This window comes from Lepidothrix coronata, unplaced genomic scaffold (assembly GCF_001604755.1).
Source record: "Lepidothrix coronata isolate B3197 unplaced genomic scaffold, Lepidothrix_coronata-1.0 Scaffold247, whole genome shotgun sequence".
In the NCBI taxonomy this organism is placed as follows: Eukaryota; Metazoa; Chordata; class Aves; order Passeriformes; family Pipridae; genus Lepidothrix; species Lepidothrix coronata.
Genome location: NW_016690427.1, coordinates 554,474 through 565,552, shown reverse-complemented (window position 1 = coordinate 565,552; position 11,079 = coordinate 554,474). Strand labels below are relative to the sequence as shown.

Below are 11,079 nucleotides of genomic sequence, written 5' to 3'. Positions count from 1 at the left end.
CAGCAGGGCGCGCGGTTGGCGCTCGGCTCTTCATCCGTCGTTTATTCACGACTCGCTGCCACGAAGGGGTTTGCTCGGCATCCCTCTGTGAAGCTGCGTTTTGTGTTTTCAGCCACCCCATAACCAGTAGTGTGAGGGTTGTGTGAGTTAACCGGACCGTGCCGGTGCTCGTGGAAGGGCCGTTACAACCCATGGCCTTGGTCGCACCGTGCTGCTCTGTGCTGGCTCTGTGCTGCACAGGAAAACTGCCCGGGAATGCAGCCCAGCCCAACCTGCGGGCCAGGGACAGCCACAGCTGAGCGACACTGAGCTGCTCGTGGCACGCCCTGCCCTTCCCTGGCTGCCTGTGCCCAGCGCTGGCCCCTCACTGATGGCGAAGGGCTGCAGAGGGCGAGTGGCCGTGCTCCCTTCAGCGCCAGCACCGCTGCTGTCCTTTGGTTCTTGCCTGCTCCTTTTCAGCCTGGCTGCTGTTCCCACCTCTGTGTCATGCACACGGTGATGCTGGGCTGCAGGCACCAGCCCCGTGTTTTCCAGGAGGTTTGCTTTAGCAGTGGGACGTGGTTGAGGCCTCCAGCTGTGCACAGGGGCTGTCGCGGGTGCTGTTCTCCCCTCATTCCCCTCCCTGCTGTCCTGAGGAGGGCCCTGCACGCCCCCACACCTCGGGCCCCACCAGGAGGGTCATGACTGCAGAGCAAGTCATGTTCCCTGCAGTGCTTGGCATCCACAGGAGCTGCCCATGCCTGGGCTGCTGCTTGGCTTCTTGGAGCTCCTTTGGGGAGGGGCAGGGCAGGGCTGGGCAAGTCCTAGCACGGAGTTATATTTTGGCTTAGTGAGAAAGTATTGAAGGAAAGACAGTTCCTGTATCCCCAGCGAGCTCCAGCTGGGCTCTCTGGGTGAAACAAGGACAGCTGCTGGAATGTGCTGAGAAACACCAGCCTGGAGGCCTGAGGGGCAAGGCTGGAGGCCAGGGAACAGGAATGCCATGCAAGAACAGCACTTAAATCCAGGCCCCCAGCTTGGTCTCAAATGACTTGTCAGACTACGGTGAGAGAAAGACAAGGAAAAGACCTCCTCTTCATGATATAATTTTGGTTTAACACCTGCTTATTAGGATAGCTTAGAACAGGAGAGCCAGTGGCTCTCCTTCAGACACTGAAGGCATTTAATGAGTTGGAATCACTTATTACTGACAATACTTTGGTTTTCAAAATAGTAGTACCAAGACAGTAAGAAGATATTTTAAGTTGCTTTTAAAAACATTTTATTGTTCACTAAGTGTAATACACTAGTAACCATTGCACATAAAGGAAGCATTCAGAATATTATAATAAATAGATATGAATAATAAATATTCCACTTGTGACACTTTAAGATTGATGAGACTTTCTCTTCTGTTGCTGATAAATAGATTCAACTTCTGAAAACAAGAATGCAGCTGTGATTGAAGGATTACTGATTCTATCCTATTCTAATAATTAAAAAGATATAATATTTTTATTAGATTAAGAATCTAAATAGTTTACCTACGGTACACATCTCACTATGTATTATACTCTACTAAGTGAAGAGGTCGGGCTAATATTGAATACACAAGTGTCAGTCAGTGTTCACATTCCCACAAAAACATATCGGTGTGAAAAGCAAACACTAAACAGAATAATACTGTAGTTAGAGGATTTTAGTTGCAAGGTTCTGCAAACTAATGTTGAAGATATACATATTCAGCTGAATATGTTGGCTAAGCTCAAATAAACATCTCGAATGCCTTTTCACAATTACAGAGCAAAGCCCTTTGAATAACAACATACTGAGTCATCGGTAGCTACAAGTAATCCCAATTTGCACTATATAATCTCATATTTATTGTGAGGGTTTCCCCAGGTCAAAGCTCTTTCTACTTCTCCACCGTAGCAATTTGATGAAGTTAAGACTTGCACTGAAGATTTTGTCATGCTGAAAAACCATTTTGTAGAATATATCAATGGGTAGATCTCCATTTGGATCTGCATACTTCAGAGTTGTCATTGGAGTATACAAGGTGTTGGTCTGATGGCGAAAAGGTGGATTTTCTGAAAGAATTATCTTTACTGTATGCTGTAGAGAAGGAGAAATAGAATTTTCAAAGGACCTTTATCAAAACAGTAAAGTAAAACCCAAGTTTTCAGTTAGCAGTGGAAAAGTGAAAGAATAAAGTCCTAGAATTATGTAAAACCCTTTATATAGTTTAATTAGAATTTCATTAGAAAATTTTCTTAAAATATTTTATGGCCATAAGAAGTACTTCTTATTTATTCCCAGTCCTATTTCTGTTTCTCTATACCATGGTGAATAGCACCTTATACCTAAGTATTCTGAATAGTCTTCCAAAATATGCCCACAGTAGTAGATCCTTTCTTTTACAGTTCACTGGGAAAGGATCGGGACAGTGGATTTTGCAGCAAGATCTGGGAACCTTCAGTTGACAGCGAAACTATTCCTTACCAGCAAACACCTGAAATGATTGTCCCCTTCCCCAGCTTGCCTAAACTTGTCTTTCTGCAGGAAGCCCCAAGCGCCAGAAACTATGTCCATGTTTCTTCTATTGTGCCTTGGCGGTCTGGGGTGGCTGAGTGAACTTCCCCACAGTGGAGGGATCACCAGGGAGATGGACAGGGCAGCAGCTTTGCCAATGGTGGGAGCCCTGGGCATGCCTGTGGTAACACTGCAGAGTGTTCAGCCTTCAACAGATGACGTACAGGGCATCTAATACCTCAGTGGTATTTAAATTACAACTCATCTTCAATACTTCAAAATGAACATTCTCTTAATATTCTAAAGGGTTTTATTTAGAACTCTTAATATTCTCTGGAGTTTTTAAAACCCCTTTTTAATCATGTGTATTACATTTAATTAAATCTAATGCTTCTACCAGAAAAACCCACCAACGAACCACCGCATTCGTAAATTACAAAGGAAAAAAAAATCAAGAAAAAGAAGATTGAGAGTTGTTCATGAGTTACCTCTGCAACATCTTCAGCACTTTGTCCCAAGCTCTGGAAAATCTGCTTGTAATTTTTAAGGTAAATATTAGTAAACATCTCAGCTGTTTCTGCATCTGCAGCTGAAAGATCCATTTTCATTCCATCTTCAAACACTTTTCTTTCAAACTCTGTAACCACTGGGCCTGGTTCAATCAAACTTAACCTGTTCAAAAAAAGCAAAGATATACTGTGTTTTGACTATCCCCCATGGAAAATACACCCCTCAATCCTTCCCAAAAAAGAAATATTGAAGAGTTGCACTCTTAGCCAACAATATTAAACAGTACATTCTGTAAAGGTAACCCATGCTGCATTACTGTTCTCATGCTCCTCCTATCCATCCCCATGTAGTAGTAGAAATCTGCATAGTTTAAATTTCAGAGAAGTGCTGTAACTTAATTCATGGCATAACTGAGTGCAGTTGTTACCTGCTGTCTCGCAGCTGTGGAATCTAAGGATGATTTATCCACAAGAACTTAGCAGATATTAAGAAAAATAATTAATGGATTATAACGATTTGTTGCTTTCTGGACAAAATTCCGCCTCAATTTCTTTGTTTCCCTTGATAAAACTAGAAGTAGCTGAAAGAGATGGGGGAATTGTCCAAACACGGATTTTCTTTGTCAAGCTGTCAGAGTTAGATAATTCAAGATTCCTCCACTGTATAATAATAAACTACAATATAGAGACTTTTGCTGTGGTTTTTTGTTCAGTAGCATAGAGCAAATCACTGAAATACAGATACTGGTTGGGTTTTTTCCCCAGTTCTTTTCTCAGGCAGTAATAACTCTCAGCCACTGTGTTTGTAAAAACACTCTTTGGAATAGGACCGCTTTCTAGACTTGAGTTCTTTGGGGATGTTCTAAAGGCCTTTCTTTAGAACTAAATCAAGCTATTGACCTTCACAGCAGAATTCCAGCTACTGCTGGAACTAAAGCTTTTTCTCTTGCATCACTCTTCCCATCGGACCTTTAACTTTTCCTATTATACTTCCTTTTTTAACCTCCTTTTTGCTCTGTCTTATACTCTTGAAATCTAATTATGAATTCTGGTATATCCTGTGTATCATTACAATACACTTATTTTAAATTTCTCCAAACTTTGCAGAGCAGTATGTAGAATCACAGTTTTGTCTCTGAAATCGCACAACAGCTGGTGTCTCCCACAGCACAGGGGCTAAATGCTTGGGCACACACAGATGCAGTGGATATTTACCAGTTGTTGGACTTCACGTGAAGAACAGTAGCACAATTACATGAGTGTGAATATACATGTGACAAATCAAACCCCAAAATCCACAGATGATGCACAGGACAAGTCTCTTAAATACTGTCTAAAACATTAGAAATAGTACAGCACACTGTTCTCACTTTGCTCCCACCTCCTGTCATTACAGGTATCTCTCCCTGTGTTCCATTCTGATGGATTTGCACTTGCTCACTCTCTGTGGTGAGCCCTTGAAGTTTTTCATCTGTGAATTGCCTAAGAAGGCTGTATTTTATCCACAGCTAAACAGCCTTTAACTATTCAAGAGAACATGTTTATTTTAACATCTAGATATTTTTATTTGCTTATGTAGTGTGAAGAGTGTGAACATTTCTATGCCTTTTGTGACATATGGTTTTCAAGGGGTTCTCAATCTCTTTAGCAGCAAGCTTTAAAAATCTGTTTACTAGGTCTGAAATATTTAAAACTATCTAAAATACAATTTACACCAGTGTATCAATACTTACTGCAGTTTGAACTTGAGTGCTTGAATAGCTAAACTTTCACAGAATCCTTCCACAGCAAACTTAGATGCAGCATAAACATCATTAAATAAAATACCTGATGTACAAACAAAACATCTCTTAGAATGTGATTGTGTTCAACATACTAATAGTTTAATTTTAAAAACTCATTTCTACAGACTTGCTGAGAAAACATTAGAAAAAGCCTCATGCATGCTGAATTTAAACACTGATTTTTGCCTAAGTTCTCGAAACTGCTTAGTCTAGGAAAGGATGTTTGACTAATACCTTTCCTCCTCCTAGGCAATGCTGTGATCTCTTTGGATGATATTATTTTGTAGTCTAAGATGTGGAAGTGTCTGTACACATAATACCATCTGCATTATTTATCAGCAAGACTTAAATAGACGAATGCAGGACCTGAGTGTAATGCAGGAGATCCAATTGTGCAAGAGACCCAACTTGCATCTGAGTGAGTTAGAAAAAGCACTACATCAATCCATTTAGGTGGAGGGTAAATATTACAACTTGTGCAGATTGCTGTAGGGCCCTTGCTCACCAGAATAATCCAGGTAAATTGTAATAATTGAAACGAATACAGTTAGACAGGATGGGACACGAGAGTGGGAGTACCATTATCTGTCAGTGAAATTTTACTCTCCGAGTTTTATGAGATGAGAAACTTTACAAAAAGGTGGTACAGTTGTTCAGGATTGGATTTTATTCTATTATGATTATTTTGCAGAGTGTAATAAGCATGTTTGTCTGTTCCCATAATTTCTTCCAGTAAGAAAGATAAAAGTGATGCCAAGCCCTATTCTCCAGATAATAAAACAATAACATTTAAAAAAAATTGGAGTTTAAGTTAAAACTCTAAAAAAGATTCACTCTGCAGGTTTTGTTGCTAAAATGTCTTGAGAGTAGCTGTGTAGTAACATCCCCCTTAGATGCATAAAACCCATCAGGTACTTTTTATGGTTGGAACTTCAGCATTAAGAAACGCAACAGTTAAGATATGTCAGCTCCTACTTTTTTTTCTTTTAGATAAAAAGAGGAAAGCTTTAAATTTTGAGTACTGAACTCTTAGGTCAAACAAACAAACAAACAAACAAACAAACTTTACCTTGTATTCCCATAACACTGCTTATTATAACTATATGCCCACTCTTTCTCCTCTTCATGTCAGGCAAAATCTCCTTCAGGAGTCGAACCAGTCCAAAGAAGTTGGTATCCATCACAGTTTTCATTTCATCTATGGTCTGACATTCAATAGGTCCAATGAGCCCCATTCCAGCATTGCTCACTGGGCAAAATGGGAGACAACAGTGAGCAACAACCTCCATAAACATAAACTTGTAATCATTACTGGAAAACATTTGAAAGTAAAATGAGGATTAAGGGTTAAATGATCCTTAAATAATCCTTTTAGAAAGGATTAAAAGATGTTATTGTCACTAAAGCTTTGCAAGTACACTTGACATTTCCGGATTTCTCTATTTTTAACTATGCTTTTAATCCAATTTAAATTATCAGATACTTTGCATTTTAACTAATTTATTTCTGATTAGTCCTTTTTTTAAAAAAATACTAAAGTATTACAGGAAAATGAGACAAGAATTACCTGTATTTGTTTATAATTCAGTATTAAGAATTAAAAGTTACAGTCAATACCCATAAGAATGAACAGAAGTCTTCAAAACATGATAGACTGGGCCATATTGTGGTCTGCTTTTTGTTTTCTTAACATTCATATCTTCAAGAGGAAATAAATCCCCAACAAAACAAACCAACTGAACAAAACACACACTTCTATTGATTTTTATTTGTCTTCTGGATATTTTTAAGTGGAGAATGATGATAGGACTGGCATTCTGCATTACAAGTAGTATGTCAAATTAGAGTATAATACATTTTGCAGAAACAGCTTGTTAAGCACTGCTTTAATAATTAATCAAAATAAATGTAGATCCATAATTTTCTATTAGAGAAGATTTAATAGCTGATGGTGTAAGCAATTTCCATCTTACTAAGATATTAATATTTATTTTCAGCAAAACAGTATGAAAACACTTCTTGTTGAATTATTTGTAAAGTACAATTTAAATTCTCCATACAAAGTGAAAATATCCTTACTTTCTTTGCATTTGTTCTTTTACTTGGTAATTCCCAAATGCTGTTGCTTTCTTAGTACAAAGAGTTGTTGCTTCATCAATAGAGTAGAAAGTCTTGCTCATGAAGGTGCTGGTTTAGGCAAAAGTTCTCACATTTACTAAAAACTGTATCATCTTATGCAAGACTTCCCTGTGATCAAGTTTCTCCTTTATAAACAAGGAGAATAAGCTTCCCTACTTCATGAAAGCAGGGTTAGATTTAATCTACTCATGTCTGCATGGTCTTAAAATCTTGAACAGAATATACTACGCAATTATTATTACTTTGATAATTTAAAAACTACACTAATGAAACTTCTGCAGGTTATTTGAGATGATGATATATAGAAATCTGGTATCTGTTCATAGCACACACATCCTGTACTTGCCTAAGACATCAATCCTTCTGTCAGGGATACTGTTCACACAAGCTTTAATAGACTGTTCATCACAGACGTCAAGTTGTTTAATTTCGAGGGTTTTGCCCAGCCTGTGACCCGCAGCTTCCTCCAGTGGCTCTTTCTTGGACAGATTTCGCATTGTGGCATAAACTGCAAAACACCAGAAGCAACAGTTATCAGAAATAAAATCTTTACTCTGTCAGTCTTACTGAGAAGTATTAAAGAATATTGCTTTTACATCCAGATCTTAAATATCAGTGATAGAAACCAGATAAAAACTAGAAGTAAAAAGACTATTTTCAACATATATTGTCACTGATTTCCCAGAGACTGTTTCTGAAATCTTCAAGAAATTCAAAAGAAGAATTAAACCACTATGCACAATGACGAATGCAGTGTATAAAGATAATATTATCACCAAAATTTAAGTAACGGATATCAAGTTATATGGTTAAATTGTTTTTAGGTACCCAAAACCTATCTCTTTCTTTTTTTGTTTCAAATCACCATCAACCTGTTTAGTAGACCAACCATAATTTTATTAAAAAAGTGGAAGACAAATACTTCCTTAGGTTGAAAAAATGTCTACTTTTTGCCAACTACTTCTCAAAATAGAAATTAGTTTTAACATTATTGTGGCCTAATTACTCGGAAAGCTCTGAATCTGCATCCAGTCAGTTAGCAGTAAAAAATTGTGAAAGTAAGTATGAGAAACTGAATTAGCACAGATTGCTGTGTTCACCTTGCCATCCATTTTCAATCATAGCAAATACCCTGTTTTGCAGCAGTAAGACAAATCCCAGTCCCTTTGTTCACCCAGTTATGCCTGCACAGAGTTGGAATAATGATGTGCTTTAAAGAAAAAACTGCAAATTTAGGAACTGTTTATCTAAATTCCCTCCTTTGGTCCTCAAATGGGCATGGGCACATACATTTCATTCAACAGATTTTAGGAGCCCCAAGCAAAGCTGTGAATGTGTATCTGAGGTAGCACACTACAGAGATCTGCAGCTATTCAGCTTTATGTTCCCATCTTTTCCCAGTGTGTGTGTAAACTTATTCACTTCCAGTAGTTGTTCAGTTTCAATACAGCTACAGAAATATTAACTGCTTACAGAAAACAGTATATTTTTCACTATATTGTATTTTCTTGAGAGTAAATGAGGAAAACTAACAAGAAACGAGTCACCAAGCTGAATACAACTGCCTGTAGAATCACAGAAGAAAAAACAGCACTGTCTTGAACAGAATCTTTTTATAAAGATAAATAACAGATACATGGTTACCTTTAAATCTTTTCTGTTCATCTTTTGCCATTTTTACAGCTAATGCCAGTCCAATTCCTGAGGAGCAACCTGTAATGAGGACATTTCTTCTTGCCATTCTTTTCACTGAGTGGTTCAAGCAAGAGTCTTCTTCAGAGGAGCAACAACCTAAATGTGACTACAGTATAATGTGACTGGCCTTTAATGTTATCTCCAGCTTCCCTGAGTCAACAAATCTGAAAGTGCACACCTGGGCCTTGCATGATTAAGGGATAATCTCCAACTAGACAAAACCAGAAGCAGATGCTCCTGCATGTGCTTATAAACTGCATTATCAACACGGATTATATTTAACACAAATTTTGATTAAACTTAAAAATAAGACATTTGTAAACTACATGGATTTTTTTTAATAGAATAACCAGCTTGCACAATACTGGCAGGAAAAGCCTTGCCACAGTTACAATCAGTCTGTAGTGTTGAGTCTTCCACTCATATTTATGGAAAGTAAACTGCACCCAAAGTGGGATCCCTCTGCTAAAGCTGGTCAGACTTTCTATGCCTACTGCACCCTCCTTGTTCTTTTGCAACAGAATGAGGAATGGATTTCTTCCCAATCCCTTACTATTATGAGTGCTAGTAGCCATTACAGAAAAAGAAAATTGAAAAATGGGATGTGGATTTTGAAACAGACAAGTTGTTGGACAGATTCCTCACATTTCCTTTTGGCAGTGTTCCCAACCAAGAATAGAGAAAGCAAGCAAGTATACTGGCAGTGGAGAACTGACAGGAAGATGTTGAACAGACCAGCTTCACTACGTGCTTGCTAAGACTGGAATCTCGTTCAACGCTTTCGATTCTGCAAATGACAACATGGAAATTTGAAAAAATCAGAACTAGCATGATGTCTGAGTTTTGGACCATTCTAGTTTTGGAGAAAATATTCCACCAATTTTGCATATAAACTGTGGATTAAATAGAGGGGCATTTGGACTGGCACTTTGGTGCAATGTGAACTTAACATACAGTAACTGCAGGTACACTGCAGAAAGAAACTCAGTCTGTTCTTTCTGCCCTCAGTGACAGAAAAAAGAAAGACCTTGATAAGCAATTAGCCTTATGAGCAGCATTCAGCTAATTGCAATGCCATTATCCCCAGTAAAATGTTTTCCAAGACTCAGCAATCCCATGTGATGCAATGCACTTCAGAAAAATGAACTTAGTGTTCCAGGATTTGCAGAGAAGTAAATTCATTAGTAATTCAAGAAAAGTAGGACCCTACAGAAACATTTAACTGAAATTATGTTAAAAAAACCCCAACTCCATCCTTTCCAAAAGAAATAAATTGACTTGAACAGTATAAGTGGAATCATTAACTTCTCAGGCAAGCAATAAAATAGCACAACATCTAAAGAGAAAACGTAATTATGATTCTGCTTATCTATCAGGTTTGACCCACACTTTAACCAGATAAGTTAGTATACAGACAAAATTTTAGTGCAAATGCTATTTAGCTGATTCAGAGATTAGGCAAATTGCTTTTGCTGCTCATGCACATTTATATTTAGTGCATGTAGGAGGAGCAAGCGAGGCTTTATGCAATGCTAGTTAGTGGAATTCCACTAGTGTTGTGATGCAGCTGTAATTACAGATTGGTTGTATTTTCCACTTGAAATCCTGGTTTGAAGGGCTTATATGTTCCACTGCTTTAAAAAAAAATCTGTCTGAAATTTGATGCATAGAATTCTAGCCTGAAGGCAAAGTGATGTGCCTAAAGAGGAAAAAAATAATAGTTTAATTTGCAATTATTACACCGGTCAACCTAATTCTAATGTTTTTCCTTTACTATTATGTAGAGAAATGTACAGCTTGATGTAAAACAAGCAATATATTTCTGTAAGGAACAGTATTTTTCGCTACATCATAATTTTCATAATAGTAGATTAAATAATCTGAAACTGCAGAAATATTTTAGATAAGTGTATCTTGACCTTGTCAATGGTAGCAGAATGTGTGGCTGGTTTTGTAGAACCACTTAGAGTGTGGCATTTGTGGAACGTGTTTACATAAACAATGAAAGGCCTATGACTGCCCAAGGACTTTGGCACAGGACCACTTGCAGAGTTGCAGAAACACAACAGATATATTTGTTGGCCAAGATTCACTTTTAATGTACAAAACACTTAACTGAGGCCTAGGATTTAAATTGCAACACATTCAATTCTGTTCCTCAAGTCAAGTAACTTTATTAACTTGATTTTCTGAAGCATGAATCACATCTTAATGCACATAAATCATGTATGCATTATTCAGACTTAGATTGAGGCCTCATAAACACATTTGCAGTTTCTGATCCTCATATAAATATAAAAGTGGGGCCACCAGGCATTCGTACAGCTAAATTGTGTAGTACTTTTGGAAAAATGGAAATAAATATGTTTTAGAATGCATAATTATGATGCCATTTTAATCTATGGTAATTTTTGTAGGGATTTTTGTTAGAAATAAAAAAA

The 11,079-nt window shown here is 37.8% G+C and overlaps 1 protein-coding gene across 1 annotated transcript; it reads right to left on the bottom strand.

Moving 5' to 3' along the window:
• Positions 1 to 350: 350 nt before the first annotated feature.
• On the bottom strand, positions 351 to 10,386 carry LOC108507266 (retinol dehydrogenase 8-like). Its single transcript, XM_017835090.1, has 6 exons — positions 8,588 to 10,386; positions 7,290 to 7,451; positions 5,874 to 6,053; positions 4,754 to 4,847; positions 3,000 to 3,183; positions 351 to 2,094 (listed from the first exon to the last, which is right to left on the bottom strand). Exons 1-6 carry the CDS (start codon positions 8,682 to 8,684, stop codon positions 1,861 to 1,863), a joined length of 951 nt encoding a protein of 316 aa, XP_017690579.1. The 5' UTR covers positions 8,685 to 10,386; the 3' UTR covers positions 351 to 1,860.
• Positions 10,387 to 11,079: the final 693 nt, after the last annotated feature.